The sequence below is a fragment of the Cervus canadensis genome, chromosome 24, assembly GCF_019320065.1.
Source record: "Cervus canadensis isolate Bull #8, Minnesota chromosome 24, ASM1932006v1, whole genome shotgun sequence".
NCBI classification, from domain to species: Eukaryota; Metazoa; Chordata; class Mammalia; order Artiodactyla; family Cervidae; genus Cervus; species Cervus canadensis.
Genome location: NC_057409.1, coordinates 19,531,001 through 19,551,799, shown reverse-complemented (window position 1 = coordinate 19,551,799; position 20,799 = coordinate 19,531,001). Strand labels below are relative to the sequence as shown.

The window sequence follows — 20,799 nt, the reverse complement described above, 5'->3', positions numbered from 1 at the left end:
AGATTTGTTTGAATCTAATTAAAAATATAAATTATTCCTTCTTTTTTTTTAAACTTTTTGTTATGGAGATTCCCATATAGCTACACAAGTAGACAATATAACAAACTCCTGTTCCTTTTTTATTATGTGAAATGGGTCTGAGACGTACAATTTCCTCTATAAATTCATGAACTAGATGTTATCTTTGAAGAAAGAATTAAAAAAATATATAACTCCATACCATTTCACATCCATAAAAATTAATGGTAATCTAATTGTCTAGGCTCCCCCTGTGGCTCAGCTGACAAAGAATCCGTCTGCAGTGTAGGAGACCTGAGTTTGATCCCTGGGTTGGGAAGAGCCCCTGGAGAAGGGAAAGGTTACCCACTCTAGTATTTTGGCCTGGAGAATTCCATAGGGTTACAAAGAGTCAGACACTACTGAGCAACTTTCACTTTCAATTATCTCGCCAGTGTGCATATTTCCTTTTATTTCATAATTTTCATTTTTTCTCTTCCCTTAAGCATATGTTTAAGTAGAGATTTCAAGTAAGGCTTACACGTTAATGAGTGGTTAATATGGGTTTTGAAACTGACAAAGTATTGGAGGTTAGATGGGTCAGAGTTGGGCTTGCATAGTTCTGGCTGGAACCAGGCAACTTCCTGGGACCTGTACCACTTGGTCTGTGGGATAGAGCCAGGTTTGTGCCAGGACAGTGGGAACCTCAGACCAGTTGGTTACTGTGGGGCTGGATACCCTGTAACCAGGGGCCCTGCCAGCTCAAGTCCCTGGGAAACATACCAGTTGAGGTGAATTCTGAGCCTTGCAGTCAAACTTGTAGTATACATTCCCCTGGTACATATTGAGTTGTTGTCTTTCACATGAATCTTCTATTACACATTGAGTTGTTCTCTTTCACGGGAATCTTCCATTGCTCCAGCATCACCTGCTAACCAGACTCCTGAAAATTGATGTTGAATTCTTGCTACAGAGCAGGGACGCTAGTTGGTTGCTAGGCGTTCTTGGCAACAGAGGATGCCATCTGGATATTGGGTGCTTTATAAGCTGGTAAGAAGGACCTTAAACTCTGGGGCCATAGATTTTTGAGGAATTGGTGATGACATTGAAGATTTTTTGGTTCTGTTTTATGAAATTCAGGCCATCCTGTACAGGCAAGATCAGCTTTTGTAGAAGGCAGAGGTCATACCCAGTAGGAATTTAATGGAGATTTAGGGTAGTATCTTTCATCAGTTTTCTCCTGGACCATGGGCTTCACCAGTTCCTTAAGGATGATCTCATACTGGCCTGTGATGCTAGGATTTTTCCAAGCGTGGGGGTGGCTCATCTTCTGGCAGAACCTGACCTGGACTGTGCTGCATAATGCAGCTTTTAAGTCTTCCTGAGGGTGGGCTAAGTCTTCTGGCAGTGTGAGTGCAGTAACTGCTCTGTTTGGTGGGGGGCTGCTTGGATATCTGCTCCCTTGTCCTTAGAACCCTGTCTCATGGATGGTCATAGCAAGGTCTTGTCCCTGGCAGAGGCTGCTTCAAGCCAAAGCACAGTGGCTGTATTTGCTTGTCTTCTGCCCCACACCTCCCAATGTTTTATTATGAGAAATTCATAAAACTTATAATTATGCAGATATATTGAACACTGCCATATTTGCACTAGCAAATAGATGTGTCTCCATTTGTCCACCTGTCTTAACATTTTTCTTGAATTTCACAGTAGGTTGCAAAATTAGTTCATATCACTCCTAAATCTTTTGTATATTGTTGATTCAAATTCAGTAAGATTTTTTTGAGGTATAATTTACTTATAGTGAATGTAAAAGTCTGATGTGTAACTTTGAAAGAGTTTTGACTAATGTATCCAGTTTGGTGACTCCGAGTCCTGTAAAGATACGAACATGACCATTATCCCCAAAGTTCCTCTGATTATCTCTTCCTATTCAGTCCCTCCCTTTTCCAGAGGCAGCCACTGTTTTTATTTTTATTCATACTCATATAAATAAAATCAGAATGCTTTTTTTGTTCTACAAGTAACAAATACTGAAAAGGGTATGGAAAAAAGGGAACCCTCCTACACTGTTGGTGGAAATGTAAATTGGTGCAGTCACTTTGGAAAACTGTAGGAGGTCCTCAAAAAACTATAAGAGTTGCCATATGATCCAGCAATTCCTCTCCTAGACACATATTCTGACAAAACTATTATTCAAAAAGATACAGCTCTCCTCTGCTCATAGCAGCACTATTCACAATAGTCAAGACATGGAAGCAGCCTCAGTATCAATTGGTAGATGAGTGGATAAAGAAGATTGGTACATATACACGATGGAATACTACTCTGCCATAAAAAAGAAGGAAATAATGCCATTTGTAGCAACATAGATGGACCTAGAGATTATTGCACTAAGTGAAATAAATTGGAAAGATTTATTATGGGATATCACTTACATGTAGAATCTAAAAAAAAATGATACAATGAACTTACTTACAAAGCAGAAACAGACTTACAGCCTTAGAAGACAAATTTATGGTTACCAAAGGGGAAAGGTGGTGGGGAGGGATAAATTAAGAATTTGAGATTAACATATATATGCTACAATATTTAAAATAGATAATCAACAGAGACCTACTGTTTGCCTTTTATTTTGAATATGGATCACACTCTCTTGTTTCTTTTGGGATATATAGCGGTTTTGGATTATATGTAGAACATTGGAAATGTTGGTTGTAGAGCTTCTGGATTCTGTTTTGTTTGCCCAGAAAGTATTCATTTGTTTGTTAGTTTTGTTCACATTTTGCTTTAGCAAACTTTGCCTCTCCTGGTGGGAGCCAGTTGAAATCTCTGCTCAGTTCTTTTCTGTCCTTAATTGAACTGCTTTGAATCATTCCTGAGGATGCCAAGGTCAAGGGTGAGCCAGAGTTTCAGGCAACGTCGTTATGCAAATCTTGTAGCTCTTGTCATTTTGGACATACCCCCACTTTCTGGATGCTGTGGTTATGAACTCTGTCTTTAAGCTTTAAGGTTTGGGGATTTCTCCTTGAGTTTTGACAGCTCTGCTTGGCAGAGGCCTGCTTTCAAATGATGATCCTTAAAAAAGGCAAATACCTCGAGCTGTTTCTTCCAGGTGTTGACTCCTCTCCGAATTCTGTTTACTTGTGGTTATTTTCTAATATCTTCTGATAAATTTTCTAATGTTTGCTGAGTTTATAGTTGTTAATTTCTGGGAGTTTTTTTTTTTTTTTAATGAGCTACTCTGACATTATTGGAAGTGGAATCTGCTCTGCTTGTCTTTTAAGTCTTCTTCATTCTGTAGGTTTCCCCTTCTGTTTTTCACTCTTGTTCTTCTCTCCCCTCTTCTCTTTTCCCCTGTCAGCTGAGTAATTTCTTCAGTAGTTTCCCACTGTCAGGATTTTGCTGATTCCATTCATGAAGTGTCAGTGTTCGTCTGTCATCTCAGTTACCTGTAAATTGATAGTCAGATCTAGTAGATGTCTAAGATTTACATTTGACTGAGGGAAGGGAGAAGACTTGGTGTCTCATAGGTTGGGTGTTGTGTTCTTTTGTGGAGAGACATTTTTGTGTTTGTGTATATGTTGGCTAATACTCTGTCTATATCCATTTAGTAGGAATGGTAAAATGGTGATAACTTAGTCTAGGATCCTGTGAGAGGGGAATCCTTGAGACCTTTACAGGGGTTCTATAAGGTCAAGATGTTTTAAATAATAATTCTCAGACTTGGTTTGTGGTGTTTACTCCCAGTGTTATGAATGTACAGTTGAGTTTTCCAGAAGCTGCATAATATAAAAATGCAGCAGCTGATGAGAGATCAACTTTCTTCTGTTTAACCAGGTACTAATGAAATTTGTAAAAACGTATAGCAGTGCCACTCTTTTTATTTTTTAGAAAATATAGCTATTTCTACAATACAAGTTGGTTACATTAGCACAGTAGTTTTATTGTTGTTAAAAGTATGTTAATATTGCGATAGAGGAGAAGATGGTTGGATGGCATCACTGACTCAATGGACCTGAGTTTGAGCAAGCTCCGGGAGGTGGTGAAGGACTGGGAAGCCTGACATGCTGCTGTCCATGGGGTCACAGTCAGACACAACTGAGTGTCTGAACAACAGGATTGCCTAAGACATGGGGTTAGTACAGAGCAACTGCTAATGGGTGTGGGCTTTCTTCTGGTGATGTTAAATATCCTAAAATTTGGTTGTGATAGTATCACAACTCTTGTGAATATACTAAAAACATTAAATGGTACAAATAGGTGAATTATATGGTATCTCAGTAAAGCTTTTGAGGAGTCAAAAGAAATACATTAAAACTATTTCTTATAAATGTCAGTAGGAAAAAAAAATATCAGATACAGTGCACACAGATAAAGCCATTTGTGGTCCTCAGTATTTGCTCACTTGTGCTTAGTCGCTCAGTCATGTCTGACTTTCTGACTCCATGGATTGTAGCCCACCAGACTCCCCTGTCCATGGAATTTTCCGAGCAAGAATAGTGGAGTTCATTGCCGTTTCTTACTTCAGGGGATCTTTCTTACCCAGGGATTGAACCCCTGACTCCTGTGTCTCCTGCATTGGCAGACGGATTCTTTACCACTATGCTACCTGGGAAGCCCCCTCAATATTGAACTGTTTTCAAAATGAGTTAGCTCTGTAACAGATGAGCAGCTGGGGGTGGGGGGGGGGGTGGGGTATGTGTGTGTGTGTGTGTGTGTGTGTCACTGTGAAATTATTTATTTTGGTCAGTAGCAGTTATTCTTGTTGATGTTCGGGGGTGTGTGTGTGTGTCACTGTGTGTGTGTGTGTCACTGTGTGTGTGTGTGTGTCACTGTGAAATTATTTATTTTGGTCAGTAGCAGTTATTCTTGTTGATGTTCAGTTGTCCCCTTTGTACAGTTAGGTAATCTTTTTGGAAACCTACTTATAACTTACCACTTCTGCAGATCCCATTTTTACTTAGAAGGACTTTGTCTAAATATTCCTTTTTCTCTTTTTATATTAACCTGTGAACCATCTATTTGCAAATATTCCAAGAAAACTAAATATCTCCTCTTCTCATGATTGATTTATGTAGAATATGGTACAGATCAAGCTTACTTCAGAGACTTGTTTTGCATTTGGGCCAGTTCATCTCTCTGTTCCTTTGCCAACCGCTACATTCCCAACCTTAGTCAGCTGCCTGGCAAATGCATGCCTTCAGTCACCAGGACAACCAGACAATAGAGTGTCCGTCTAAATCAATCGCTATCATTGAGCCTCAGATGAGGCTGAACAATGGGTGAGTCGTGTACATGCTGGAGGTAGAGCCCTCTGGTGCTGGTGCTGTCCCTAAACCATTGATAATCTGAGAACAGTTCTTACTTCGTATCAGAACAAGTAAATAAAACTTAATATTCAGTTCTAAATGAAATATCAGACCATCTTGCCCATTCTACTCCCTTGCTTACCTCCGTGTTCTTGTTATATTTTAGGAATGTAAAAAATGTAAAACTTGCTCTGTAGAGAGAGAAACATAAACCTTTGGTAATTTTTCCTTCTTGGCAAGCTTGCTTATCAGATTCATACTGTCTTAGGGAATAAGAATGCTTTGCTTTAAGAGCCTTCACAAATTAAGTTTAGAACAAATGAAACCAAAACGTTGGTGGGAATTTTTTTTTTTTTACCTTTTTAAGAAAATGATTCTAAAGTTTATTCAAAAGATCAAAAAAGTAAAACTAGCTGGAAAGAACTTACGAAGGGAAGAGTAAATAGGATTGCCTCTAGTAGATACTAAACATAGCTCTGTTTATAGGAAGTAATTTGCAATATAAACTTGAAGTCATTAATTACAGCAATCTGAAACTAGTGCAAGAAGTGGTAGACTAGACCTGTAAAAATAGATCCTGAGATATACTATAGTCTTTATATATAGTAAATATGTATATGAAGTTATTACAAAATTCAGTCTTGTGTGAAAGGAATTGGTTATTCAATAAATGCAGAGTCAGTTAAAATGTTAACTGACATGGTATGCCAAAATAAATTTCAGAAAAATTTTAGTTAAGAAGCCATAAAGAAAGCTATAAAAATACAATTAGTAGTCTCAGAGTATTTCCCTACAAGATACTTATTAAGCTTAAAGGGAAAAATAGTGACTTTACTATGGGAAAATGTAGGCTATATCTTTTTTTGGGGGGGGGGGTCTTTCAGTTGTTTTTTGGCCACACCACATGGCATGTGGAATCTTAGTTCCCTGAGCAGAGATGGACTCTACACTCCCTGAAGTGGAAGTGCAGTCTTAATCACTGGACCACCAGGGAAGTCCTATGGCCTATATCATTTTAACCAAATAATTAAAGTTGGCATCACCAGGAACGGGGCAAATTGACATCATGTGCTTCCTGATATGATGCACGGGGAAGGAAACAACATCACTGATGTGGTATTCCTTCCCAAAATGCATAACATAAATTTAATTATGAGAAACCTAAATTTAGAAACATAAAATAACTTGCTTATACTGTTCAGAGATGTCAAGGTCATTAAAGACAAAAACAGGCTAAGAAGCTGTTCCTGATTAAGGGAGACTAACGAGACAAGATGGTTACAGATACTGTACTAGGAGACCTTTTCCCATTTGCTATTAAGAGTACTATTATGGTAATTGGTTAGTCTGTGGATTAGATAATATTATGAAGTGTTAGTTTCCTGATTTTGATAATTGTGTTATGGTTATATAAAAGAATGTCCTTTTTTTTTTTTTGTAGTAGATACACATTTAGAGGTAAAAGGTTTACATCTATAATTTAACTGGCTCCAAAAATTTTTTTGGAGAAAGGAATGATAAAGCAGATGTTAGACTCTGGGTAAAATAGCATGTATGGGATTTCTTTCCACCACAATTGCAACTTCTCTGTAAAACAGATTATTTCATAACTAAAAAACTAAATGACAGTGTTTAAGGATGTATACACTTGTAGGTAACATCAAAAAACAAAAGCAGTTATTACTGTAAAATTAATAAAAAATAGCTGACTACATATTTTAACATTTAAATGTATGAGGAATTTATAGACTAAAAGCAATGGAAGAAATCACAAAAGTAAAACTGATAAATTTAGCTAGCTAAAACATGGAAACTTACTAAAGACATAATGTATAAAAAAAAAACAGGTGATTATTTTGTTACACATACAGGGTAAATTACATATGTCATCTTAGTTTGATAAAATAGGGCAGTTGATAATCCTTCTCCAGACTACTGTCCTTGGCTAATATAATGAATCTTACATTTATAAAGCTGTTTATAATTTACAAATTACATTTATGAATAAATGGGTTTAGGAGGTAGGGGCTGCTTACCAAGCTCTTGCTCCCCTTACTGAAGGAAGAAATGGGGGAAGGCTCCCTCTGCTGGGAAAGCCACAAAACACGCAGCTGATTGGATGCCTAAGCCTAGGGCCTAGGGACTAATCAGATCCTCTCTCTTTTATGAAATTGAATTAAGGTTCACAGAGGCTGGACTGAAAAGATGAGTCACTTAGCCAAAAAGGCAGTATGTATTTGGGCTGTGTGCAGTCTTAACAAGTAAACAGGAAGAAAAGAATTGTACTGAGATTAAACATGAGCAGGGATGAGACATGTGTGTAAACCATGTGTTTGCAGGGAGTAGGAGCGTGGAGAAGGGCTTCAGTTCCGTTCAGTCGCTCAGTCGTGTCCGACTCTCTGCGACCCCATGGACTGCAGCACGCCGGGCCTCCTTGTCCCTCACCAACTCCCGGTGTCTACCCAAACTCAGGCCATTGAGTTGGTGATGCCATCCAATCATCTCATCCTCTGTCGTCCCCTTCCCCGCTGCCACAGTCTCTCCCAGCATCAGGGTCTTTTCAAATGAGTCAGCTCTTCGCATCAGGTGGCCAAAGGATTGGAGTTTCAGCTTCAACATCAGTCCTTCCAATGAACACCCAGAACTGATCTCCTTTAGGATGGACTGGTTGGATCTCCTTGCAGTCCAAGGGACTCTCAAGAGTCTTCTCCAACACCACACTTCAAAAGCATCAGTTTTTCAGTGCTCAGCTTTCTTTACAGTCCAATTCTCATATCCATACATGACTATTGGAAAAACCATAGACTTGACTAGACGGACCTTTGTTGTCTGCTTTTTAATATGCTATCTAGGTTGGTCATAACTTTCTTTCCAAGGAGTAAGTGTCTTTTAATTTAATGGCTGCAGTGATTTTGGAGCCCCAAAAAATAAAGTCTGCAGTGATTTTGGAGCCCCAAAAAATAAAGTCAGCCACTGTTTCCCCATCTATTTGCCATGAAGTGATGGGACTGGATGCCATGATCTTAGTTTTCTGAATCTTGATTTTTAAGCCAATGTTTTCACTCTCCTTTGGAAACAGGTAATCAGACTGCCTAGGCCCTGGATGACTTCCTGTTTGCAGCCCAGGTTCCCATAAAGTTTTTAAGAGCTGCTCTTCACTTTGAGTAAACTTGTTTTATCTGATCAAATATGAATGAGTTTTGGTTCTTTGCAGCCTACCTGGAATGCGGTTCTGACATTTGAAACATTAAATGAAACAGGGCATGGAGTGTGCTGTGAGGTTTGTACACTGACTTACTTAATCTCCACTGTAGGTGTCTGAATTAGAGCTCTTGGTCTCCTTCACAACCCAGACACTTGGAATTAAGTTTTATTGGTCTTTTCACTTCATTTGATTTCTCTCTGGTGTCCTAGTATTTGCTTCTTTTTTCTATTTTGTGATTATCAGTTATTTTGAGAATAAGTGTGAAATACCCATTAATCTCTCTGTTATTCTCAAGTGAATGGGTGTATATAGTAAATTGGCCCTTAGATAGTCCTCACTCTTGGAAAGTTCTTCCTCCAGGGAAAGACTTGTTTTATTTTCATCTCTGTTATTCGCATGTACATTAACTCATACCTCAAAAACAGGCTTTTATTTATTGTCCTATTTAAATCTTTATTATTCTTGGATAGTGGGGTAGTGTCATATTAAGTCCAGGGGTCTTGCAAGTAGTTCAGGGGTCAGCAGACTTTTTCTTTAAAGAGCCAGATAGTAAATATTAGGCTTTTGGATCATGCAGTCCCTGTTGCAACTACCCAGCAAAACAGCCCTAGACAATAGATAAACAAGCAGACGGGTCTGTGTTCCAGTGAAACTTCAGCTGTAAAAGCAGGCTATATAGGCCAGATTTAGCCTGAGAGGTGTGATTTGTTAACATCTGGCCTAAATTTGATTTGAGAATTTGGTTTGGTGAATTTATTACTTATTCATAAGTTAGTAAGCTAAATCTTCTAGGTCAGCATGTATATTTTAGATGGAACAAAGGGAAAAAAAATTTCTACTGTACGTATATTTCATGGCTGTTAGGAGGTTGCTTTCATTCATGCACCAGATACTTATTCAGTGGCTACTCTGTGTTTGGCAGGCACTGAGAATACAAGTAAATAGTGATGAATTGGAGAGAAGGCACCTGCCATGTGAAATTTACATTTAAAAGTTAGACAAAGAGCTATGAAATAAATAATACATTGTGATAATATTATATGTGTTTTGGTGTGGGGAATTTGCCCCTTTGGAATTGGTGGTCAGGAAAGACTTTATGGCTGAAGAGAGTGATTTTGTAGGATGAGTTTGGAAAGTTAATCAGGGGTTAGATCCTTTGGGACCTAAATAGGTGGTGGTGAAGAATTTGATTCCTGTGCTAAGGAAGCCATTATAAGGTAGTTTGTGCTTAAAAAACAACAACAAACTGGGATTAAATAAATTGGATTCAATGTCTTTAATCTGATACTCCCTCACCTACCCATTTAGATACCTGGTTCACAAGTCTCGTGTCCCGGTGGTCTGCACATAGAGCTTGTGTGTGCCTGTTTTCAGTGACTCAGCTGTATATGTTCTAATTCTTGCTAAAAGATTTTTTAAAACCAAATTTTAAGATGGAATATATACCACATGATCCTAAAAGGATGTATATAAATGCAGGACTATTTGTATCTTTGCATAAGGCATATGGATAGTGTTGTTATTTCTTTAAGCATTATTAGTTTGTATAAATCCTTTATAGTTAAGCCATCACTGAGAAATACCTGTTAGCCGGTGGCCTAGAAATATTAGCATAGTCATGCTCATGTAGTCTGGGTGAGTATAGGAAATTTTAATAATGTAGTTTTTTTTCCAGTATTTAACTTAAGTCATGACACAAATTTGAAGTATATTTTTTCCGAGTGTGGGTTTTTAGGACAAACTAAGGCCCCCAAAACCCTTATTGTCTGTCCCTTTTAGGGCAAAATAATATGTTGCTGACAGAATTTGTGTAGATCCATGGTAACTCACTAGAGAGTTTCTAATACTTCCTGTTCATAATGATTTCTGTTAATCTTTTCTTTCTGCGCCTCAAAAGTGGATATTATGCTTGTGGATTTTTCAGTTCTTTAAGTCTCCTATTGTTTGTTCCTGTCTTTTATAGACAGTATTGTTAATTGCTGTAACTGTATCTTAGTGGAAGGAGGCAGTAATCCTCTCTCTAATGAGGAGAGAAAGGGCAAAAAAAAAGTCTGAATTCTAGTTGATACGTGTAGATTGGCTTAATGACAAAAGTTTCTGTAATTCCAGAACATCTTCCTGTATTTTCCTTATTTTGTATCTTTGGACCTAGAGGTTACAGGTAGTGTCATGTCACATTGTTTATTCTTTGTATTTATTTTATGAAAATACAGGGTTGTCTTATTCAAGGTCAGTATCCATTGCAGCCAGTTTCTTTATTTTGTTGTCCTTGAGGGGATTATAAAACTATAACATGTCATATCTATTTGCCTGATGCAACACTGTTTTCTTAACTCTTTCTTTTATATGTAATTGAGAATTAGTATAGATGGGCCCTATTTTTGATTTTCAGAATTGAGTTTGTTAAATTGCTTGCACTACATGTATTTATTACTTGATTTACATGCAGTGCTGCATATCTTTCATCTGCCCTTCTAGCCCTAGTTTTTAACCCTGTTATGTCTCCAAGTACCTGGTTTGTTGGGGTACACAAGTGGCTTTTCTTGCCTCCTGGAAGGGTTTAACTGATGGAGAACATTGTTGGCAGATCAAAGAAAGGAAGGAGGGAAAGGTTAGGATATTTACTTTCTTAACTTTTGTGTGGGATTTCTGTAGCCTAGCTGCCTCCTTTCTTTGAAGGTCAAAGCTCCCATCAAGTAGCCGTTTTTATTTTAAGGTTGTGACCTCTTCCTCTCCTCCTCCCTTTGCTGTCAGTAGGTGGTGATAGGCAGGCCCTGCTGTTGCTCATAACCCTGGGACACTGTACTCTCACTGGTGATTTCCTTACAGCCTACCTCGGCTTTAAACAGTCCCTGTTGCAGTTCTCAGATTACCCAAATTGACTGTGTCATCTGTTTCCTAAGGCCGACCCTGATGGATAAATATATGTTAAAATATTCTAGATTCTTTCAGTGGTTATCGTGATTGCAATTCTAAAGTGGATTAGCAGTAGAATAAGGGAGAAAATTATTCTGACAATTCCACTAATTTATTCTGTTGGTTGATGTGTGATTTTATTTTTAATTCCTTCATAACATCTGGTTTTAAGTATTATCAGCCTGGCTACTGAACCCTTAGTATGGCACAACCCATTGTTCCAGCATTATGGGGAATTCAAAAGTAGATGAAGTGAAGTGAAGTCGCTCAGTCATGTCCGACTGTTTGTGACCCTGTGGACTGTAGCCTACTGGGCTCCTCCGTCCATGGGATTTTCCAGGCAAGAGTACTGGAGTGGGGTGCCATTGCCTTCTCCAGAGGATCTTTCCAACCCAGGGATCGAACTCAGGTCTCCCGCAGTGTAGGCAGACGCTTTACCGTCTGAGCCACAAGGGAAGCCCTTAAGACACATAGTAATCCTAATATAGGGCAGTTTGTGGTAAGTTTCATGTGAGAGGTACAAAGTGTTCTAGAAGTTCAGAGAGGGTGATTGTTTCGTTAAGACCACTTTGATTCTGTCTGCAGCAGGAATGAGAGACCGCAGTTTTGCTGTGTTTCTGGTAAGACCTCTGCTTTCCAGTCCTTGCTTATTTACTTTGTCACCCCATAACACTCCACTGCAAACCACATAAGAGACTAGGCACCAAAGTAGTAATAGCTAATGCCATTTAAAATCCACTTGTATATACCTGTTCTGAGTGGAAAACATATTAACTCATTTAACTCTTCCAGCATCTCAGTGAAGCAGGTTCTCCTACCCAACCGAGTTGGAATTCACATTAAGGCAATCTGGTTTCCTCAACTAGGCTCATAACTGCCACACCTACCATATTATTCTGTAATTAAAACTAATTATCCATCTCCCCAAAGGGATCATCAAAACGAATTTCATCATGTATGAAGCCTTTCAAATGATGGCTTTTATGTGTCCTCCTTGTCCTCAGTGATGTTTCAAGGCCCCCAGCCCCATGTTCTTGTCAGTAAAATTTATCACATGCTCTGTCATACCAGTCAGCCCCTCTCATTCAATATATGTTTTAACACTTCACATGATGAATCTTTTTTTCTATTAATTATTTTTGGCTGTCCCAGTGTCCACATAAGATACCTCAGCCTCCTGAAATCTTTGGCTATTTATGTCTAGGACTCCTTTGTTCTAGTTTAGATATCAGTAACTGTATTGTTAGATTTCAAGTGTAAGTGTCCTGTTTTCTGACCACCACTGCTCATGCCCTCTAATTTCTGACTCCAACAGTTCTGGGATAACCATTAAGACCTCCAGTCCACTGATGCTAAATTTCTTCATTGTGCATCATTCTTACCATGTTTCCATTTTTCTTAACCTAGCTTTGATTTCATGGTCTATAGGTCTATTGTTAAAACCACTCACTCAACACCTGTTGTATTTTACCTGATCAAAGCCAGCATTCTACCTACTTTGTACCTAAACAGCCAAATGAGACTGGAGGAAAACACAACTCTTTTGACTAATTTCACTTTAAATACCCGTACCTTAAAACCTTAGTGCTGCCTGTAGTTTTAGTTTATGCACTCTCTCATTTTTCCTTAACTCAGAAACCCTCTCTTTTCAGTTGATGGTGTTTATTATTTTACAAAAAAAAAAAAAAAAAAAAAAGCCAAAACAAACATGGAGAAAAGAGAACTTTGTGTGTTTCTATCAGAAGATCTACAAATCTGAAATCGCAGTTTCCAGGAGAATGATAGGAGCAGAAGCCACTTTTTCAGGGATTAAAATGTGAATGGATCAAAAGGAGATAGGACTGTGACATTTTCCCAGTTGTATCTCTGGAATACTGTCTTTGTTTCATGAATCTTGCCCAAGAAGAGATTTAATGGCTAAGTAAATTTGAGAAATGCTGAAAACTATATATAGTATTCGTATGGAAGAAAGTTTCCATCTGCTGGCCTAGATTTTACTAAAGAGTTGGTTTTCAAACTTTGGCCTATTTCACAGTCTCTGGAAGGGCTTGCTAAGACACAGATTGCTGCATACCACCTCCAGAGGTTCTGATGGCACAGGTCTTGCGTGGCTCCTAAAAATTTGCATTTACAAGTTTTTAGGTGATGCTGATGCTGCCAGTCCAAGAGATTGGGGAATCCCATTTTGAGAGTCACTTCACTTGAATAAGAAGTCAACTACCAAGAGTGGCAGGTGTAGCTAGGATTTGGAGCAGTGCAGGAAGGAGCCTCTGCAGAGTAGCAGAGTCAGAAGTGAGAGCTCACAGCATCGTCAGTGTCGGGGCTTCCCTGGTGGCTCGATGGTTAAGAGTCTGCCTGCAGTGCGGGAGGCCAGGCTCATTCTCTGGATCTGGAAGATCCCCTGGAAAGGGAGAAGGCAGCCCACTCCAGTTTTCTTGCTTGGAAAATCCCATGGACGGAGGAGCCTGGCGGGCTACGTACAGTCCATAGAATTGCAAGGAGTCAGACACGACTGAGCGATTACACACAACATCATGGAACTCTGGTAGTAAGATAGCATGAGTTTGTGGTGGACCGAGACAGTGAGTTTTCATGATTTTCCCTAACAGTTTGACCTGTCAGGGAGAAAGAACAGACCCTGCAGCAGTTAGTGTGAAATTTTGAGTGACTTGTGCATGCATACGTGCTAAGTCACTTAAGTCGTGTCTGACTCTTTGCGACACTATGGACTGCAGCCCGCCAGGCTCCTCTGTCCATGGGTTTCCCCAGGCAGGAATACTGGAGTGGGTTGCCATACCCTCCTTCAGGGGATCTTCCTGACCCAGGGATCCAACCTCGCATCTCTCATGTCTCCTGCATTGGCAGGTTGCTGCTTTACCACTGTTGCCTCCTGGGAAGCCCTGAGTGACAGGCCGCTAATTCAGGTATCTATAGAACTTGTCATCAAGCACGCCATCTTTGCTGTGTATTACCGTGATGAGTGCCAAGACAGTAACTGTATGATCTACCTTTAACCCATCTCCTTTTTGTTTGTATTTTTATTATTTGCTATTCATTAATTGTTTTTAGTTTAAAAAACTGTATACATTAGTTAATAGGGGTTTTGGAATACAAAGACTAAATGTCATAAATTATCCTAAGCTAATGCTTTCAGTTACAGTTTAATAAGTCTTTGAGCAAATGTCTTGTTTTCCCACTTGGAAATTTTGTAAATAAAAGAATTAGGAGCTACCAGTTATTTCTTTATGAATGTAATTTTAAAGCCATAGAATCTTTTAAAATTACATTTTGGGAGAATCATGATAGGTTTCTGGTTGAGAAGAGTCTCGTGGACTTTTTAAAAAGATACTACTTTTCTTGGTGTATACTTGACTCACAACGCTGTGTTAGTTTCATGCGTACAGTGCAGTTCTACACACACGTGTTTCCCTTTTCTTAGATTCTTTCCTCACGTAGGTTGTCACAGAATATTGAGTAGAGTTCCCTGTGCTATACAGTAGATCCTTGTTGGTTATCGTGTGTATAGTAGTGTGTGTGTCTTCATCCCAAGCTCCTGATTTTTTCCCCCCTTCCCCTACAATTTCCCCTTTGGTAACCATACATTTGTTTTCAATATCTGTAAGTCTTTTTCTGTTTTGTGAATAAGTTCATTTATATCTTTTAAAAAAATTAGATTCTACATGAGTGATATCGTATGATACTTGTCTTTCTCTGACTTACCTCACTTGGTATGATAATTTCTCTGTCTGTTGATACTGCTGCAGATGGCACTGTTTCATTCTTTCTGTGGCCGAGCAGCGTCCCATTTATACCTGTGCGCCGCCTCTTCATCCGTTGCTCTGTTGATGGACATTCAGGTTGTCTCCCTGTCTTCGCTGTTGTAAACACTGCTGCAGTGAACACTGGGGTGCAGGTACCCTTTTGGATCAAGGGTTTTTTTTGTTGTTTTTTTTTTTAAGTACCTAAGTATTTATTAGAGAAGCTGGTCCTCTAATAGGGTTTAGATAGTATTTGTGGCGTAAGTTGTGTTACCATTCCTGAGTGTTTGTACTTGGGCTTTTCCACTGAAATGTTTTTATAATAAGGCTGTACCTTTGTGTTTATTGTACTGCCTTAATGACTTTATAGTATTTGTATTGAGCCCAGAGTAGTAAGGAACCACAAGAAATGCTGTTCTGAAACATGCTTTGGGTACATGGTAGGAGAGGAGAAGGGTGACTCCTTTTTTCCTGTCTTTATTATTCCTGCATCTACTTCAGTGAGCAGGCACGTAAGCCTGAGAAGGATGCTGCTTTTCCATCTCTCATTTCTCAAATTTTTGTCAAGCCTTGGAAGTTATATACTGTGTTCTTTTCACAGTGTTATTCTTTAAAGTAATATAATTTTGGAAACTTGTGGACTTGTTTTTTAGAGCTTTACTGAGGAATAGGTAATTATAATAAATTGTATTTAAAATGTATAATTTAATGAGCTTTGACATATGTGAACCATCATTATAGTAACATGATAACATACATTTTCATCATCCCCAAGAATATTGTTGTGCTCCTTCCTAGTGCATCCCCTGATCTCCATTCCGTCACCATAGATAAGTTTACATTTCCTCAAATTTTAAATGAATGGAATTACATAATATGTATACTATGAATGTATACATACTAACTATGTATACTTTTTGGGGGGGGATTCTGATGTCTCTCAGTCAGCATAACTGAGGGTTTATTCATGTAGTTTCTTGTGTCAATACTTTTTTCATTTTTATTGCTAAATAGTATCTAACTTGGATATTTCAAAATTATTAATTCACTTACCTGTTAATAGATATTTGGGTTGTTTTCTGTTTGGAGTTAATGAAGCTGCTGTGAACATTTGTGTTCAAATCTGAGCATGGACGTGTAATGTACCTTTATGTTTCTTGAATTAAGTACTTACTTAGAAGTGGGATGGGTGGGTCATATGGTAGGTATATGTTTAACTTTTAAGAAACTGCCAACTACCTTCCAAACTGATTGTACCATTTTAACATTCTTGAGAGTTTTAGTTGTTCCACATTCTCACCAGCATATGATATGGCCAGTCTTTTTTTTTTTTTTTGGCTAGAACCTTTATTATTTCAGAAATAAGCATTCTGTGTAGCTTGAGGTGGGTATTTCTGGATTACTGTGATAAATATTTGTCAAAACACCAACTATTTCAATAATAATACACTTATTTATAAGAACATCCAGAAATAACTCTTCTGTATCAAAAAACTTAATGGCACAAGAAAGTTAAACAATGGTCTGTAGAGGAGAAAAGGAAAATTCTTCTAGGGGATGCTTCATAAGGCATTTTCTCCATGACTTTTTTTTTTTGGTGCGGGTCCTGGGGATCGAACACAGGAACTTATGTTCCATTACATTTCTGACTGATACAGTTCATGAAAAAAGCCTCGCTTTGTCTTGCTTTAGTCTTTTTGTTTGGCCGTTCTGGTGGTTTATATGGGTGTCTGTGTACCGGGACTCAGTGTTGTTTTAATTTGCATTTTCTACATGGCCTGCGATCTTGGGCTGCTTATTTGCCATCTGTATATCTTCTTTGATGAAGTGTCTGTTCAAATTTTCTGTCCACTCTTTAACATTCTGTAACTTCCTTTCATCAGCTGGTGGCTGAAGAGCAATAGTTTTAAATTTTGATGAAACACACCTTATCAACTTTTTCTGTACAGTTCTCTCTATACTTTGTATCCTATTTGAGTATTGCATCATTTTGTTTCTTTGATTTTTGCTAAAAAGTTAGATAATCTTAGACTCTCAGTTTTTAGCCATTAGGGGGGAAAAGTATAGGAGGCAGTTATAAAGCTAGAGTCATAGCTGCCTTGTATTTTTCTTATATTATACTTTAAAAGCAAGTTGTGTATGATTCTAGTACTTTTTATTTGTTCTTTTTGGCTGATTTTTAAACCTGTCAAGGATTAAGAGATTGCTGATCAAATTCCTTTGTTTTATGGGGTGAAGGACCTGAGGTTCATAAAGGTTACATGACTTTGCTAATGGTTTACAGTTTATGATTATCCTAAGATCAAACAGTCTGAGGTCCTCTTAGATCCCATTTCACCATTTATTTCTCTTTGAGGAGCTGTCTTTGTGATGCTGTTGATAAGACTTTACTGCATGCTATAGCATTAAAATAAATTAGGTCCTTCATTTGTTGCTTCTCCATTGCTTATTGTGATTAATATCCTATTGAAAGCAATATTATTAAAATTAAAGTAGGTTAGTTTTCTGAATGAATCTTAATTATCTCTTAAAATTTCATTAAGATGTTGAATTTAACACTTTTGTTTTTGTAATTCTTTCCAAAGGTCTGTAAACAGATTTGGCTAGGATTATTTGATGATAGATCTTCAGCAATTCCAGACTTCAGGGATCCACAAAAAGTGAAAGAGTTCCTACAAGAAAAATATGAAAAGAAAAGATGGTGAGTGAATAGTTTCTATTTAGAGCAAAGGCTCCCCAAATTGCATTAATTATGGGTAATATTAGTATAACAGAAAGGAAGGAAATAAGTAGGTAGACAGGAAATAAGGAAATAGGTAGATACTCATTATACTTTGGCTTTTATTGGATTTGATTTCCAAAAACCTTTACTTCTGCTTTATCCTAACTCATCTGTGCCTGGCAGTAGCCTTTTTGTCACCACCAGGCCTCTTACCCTTTTTTGGGAAATCGGGGATTCTTCCTTCTAAACCTTTACTGTCCCTGTTAGCTTCTCTAGACGTAGTCATGTAAAACCTCCTTTCTTAAAAATCTTCCTTCGTTTAGCAAGTGTTTCTTTAGTTTCTTTTATATAGTAAGCATTGCGCTAAAGCACTCATGAAGCAATCTATTCACTTAATTGCAGGTTGCAATAATTCTTTGCTCAAAATACCCCTCACTACCCACCCAAGAAGTCATTTTTCTACCTTGTTAAGAAGGAAGTGTTTTTACTTTTTAAACCAAATCTGTCATATGTTAATTTTTGAAAAGTAGTTAAAACAGATGTACATGTGGCTAGTGAAGTGTTTTAAAGCAGAGCAAGGGTATATTCGTAGAACTAGTGTTCAGCTACCTTGAGCTCTTAATTTTTAGCTGTATGAGAACAATTTAAGTCAGCTTACTAAGACTCATTAGTGATGAATTCTTGGTTATTTCTTTAGTGTGTGTGTTTTAGTTTCAGTAGTGTGTATTTTCCTTCTTGAGAGGTTAAAAAGATGAGAGAGAATCATAAATAGAAGGATAATGAAGAAGTAAATGGCCTCTTGTTTGCCAGAGGAACTGTATTTTAACCCAGAGAATATCTTCAAAAAACTGTTCTGGTTGAGGGAATACTTGCTGTGGTTATGAGTGAGATATCTCCACCTCTCTTGGGTGAGCATAGTAGAAAGAAGTGGCTCTGATTTGTATATTCTGTGAACTCTGTATTCTTACTATTCTCTAGAGGACACTAATTTTTGCCAGGGCCATATTCAGCATTACTAGAAACATCATGTATGAACATAGAAGAAAAAATAACAGCAAGATTTTAGCTCAGGAAAGAAAAAAACAAAACTTAGAAGATGAGGTGATAGTAAAAACATGGTGCCATAAATTATTCTCTTAAAATGAAGTATATAATTATCTTTTTATCATTTTAGTTCTAAATTTCCCAGACCTTTTATCCTGTAGTTAAGACCTTTCTCCTTGATAGCCTTGGCCTAATTTTTCATTTTCCCAAGTTTCACTTTTACCAGCTCACGGTTTGAATAGAACTTAGCTGGGTTTTCAAATGCTTTAGCTTCAGCTGATAAGAGGAAAGTGTGTGTGAATGAGAGTTTATAGAATTAAAACCGGAAGTCCTCTCTCCCTGCATTAGTGATAATAGCCACAAAATAAAATAATAAAAATTATTTATTCAAGCCATAACCAAATAATTGTAAACCTCAAAAAATTATAATTTGTGTTATCTTTTCTGTCCTTAGAAACAGAATAGTAATAAGAGTAAGACAAATACAAACTTCAGTTGGTGGGTAGGGGAGAGGGAATGACTAGCACTCAGGTGGGCTGGGACCTTTGCGTTTTAAACTCATGCTCCCGCACACCTGTGATATGTACCTAGGGAGTGGTGCAATGGGTTTGTAATGCGACATAGGTGAAAGTGAGGTCGCTCAGTCATGTCCGACTCTTTGCGACCTCTTGGATGGAGGAGCCTACTAGGCTCCATGGTATTTTCCAGGCAAGAACACTGGAGTGGGTTGCCATTTCCTTCCCTGCGACATAAGCGTTATCCAAATGCAATCTCCCTAAAAACCCTCACTGTGGGCAGCTACACTTAAGACATTGAGGCTGGTTCAGTCATCTAAAGGGTTTTTGAAATTGTTCTTTTAACCAGTTTTCGAACTCACTTCCTATGCTGTACATGCTTAGTTAGCTTTTTTACTTGTAGCTCCATAAGCCTTTGAGCCAAAGATTCTTACTTGATTTTATGCTTTAAAAAGGCTTGGCTATTCTCAGAAATTGGCATCACCACTGATAAAGCCAAACTATGGGAAAATGTAACTTCCTGTTTTCATCTCTTCCATATACTGAAAAAAACAAAAGTTTTATTGTTTGTGATTATTATATAATTTGATAATAGCCAATACTTGTGTACCAGAACAGTGTATAGGTACTTTGTAAATGTTAATTTGTTTATACCTCATAGTAACCATATTTCAGTGTTTTAGAGGAAACTTCGGAGGCACAGAGTGCTGAAGTTGTCTGCCCTGGGTTTCACATCTGTTGAGTGATGGAGCTAGGATTTGAACTCTGATTCCGGAGCACAGACAGAGGACCCTGGCGGGTTACTGTCCATGGGGTCGCAGAGAGTCAGACACAGCTGAGCACACACGCACACACATGTGGAGCACAGTAGAAGAACTCTGCTTTTCTGCTTCTCCCACCTGTGTTATATGGGGAAGGAGGCTAGATAGAACCAAACCCAGAAATTCTGTGAGCAAGAGCTCTCACAGAATGCCAGCCCTGGAGATAGCACTGCCAGTATGTGGGCATTGTATTCTCACTTCCCCTTCTCTTTCCTTTATTCTTTTCACTCCATAAGTCCTTACATGATTGGAGTCAAATCTGAAAGACCTGTGAAGTCTTATGAATGTCTTTCCATGTCAAGACAAGGCAGCTGTGTATTATATAGATACTAGCATAACCCTTTTAAGCATTTTTCTCCTGGTGAATTTTGGTTTATTGCCCTTTTTTTTTTGAAATTTTAGAGTGCTGTGGTAACATATGTTTATTTACACTTAACCCAATTATTGCCTAAGGATAGGTTACTGGAAATGGTACTTCTGGGGCACAGAGTATTTTATTAGAGAGTAACAAA

The 20,799-nt window shown here is 38.1% G+C and overlaps 1 protein-coding gene across 8 annotated transcripts in view; it reads left to right on the top strand.

Annotated features, from left to right (window-relative positions):
* The window catches only part of AGFG1 (ArfGAP with FG repeats 1), a 74,043-nt gene that overhangs the window by 29,490 nt on the left and 23,754 nt on the right, over nucleotides 1-20,799 (top strand). For all 8 annotated transcript variants that reach the window (XM_043444792.1, XM_043444791.1, XM_043444789.1 and 5 more), the window contains exon 3: nucleotides 17,771-17,886. In XM_043444792.1, coding sequence (XP_043300727.1) covers nucleotides 17,771-17,886 — 116 coding nt within the window. The remainder of the gene's footprint in view (nucleotides 1-17,770; nucleotides 17,887-20,799) is intronic.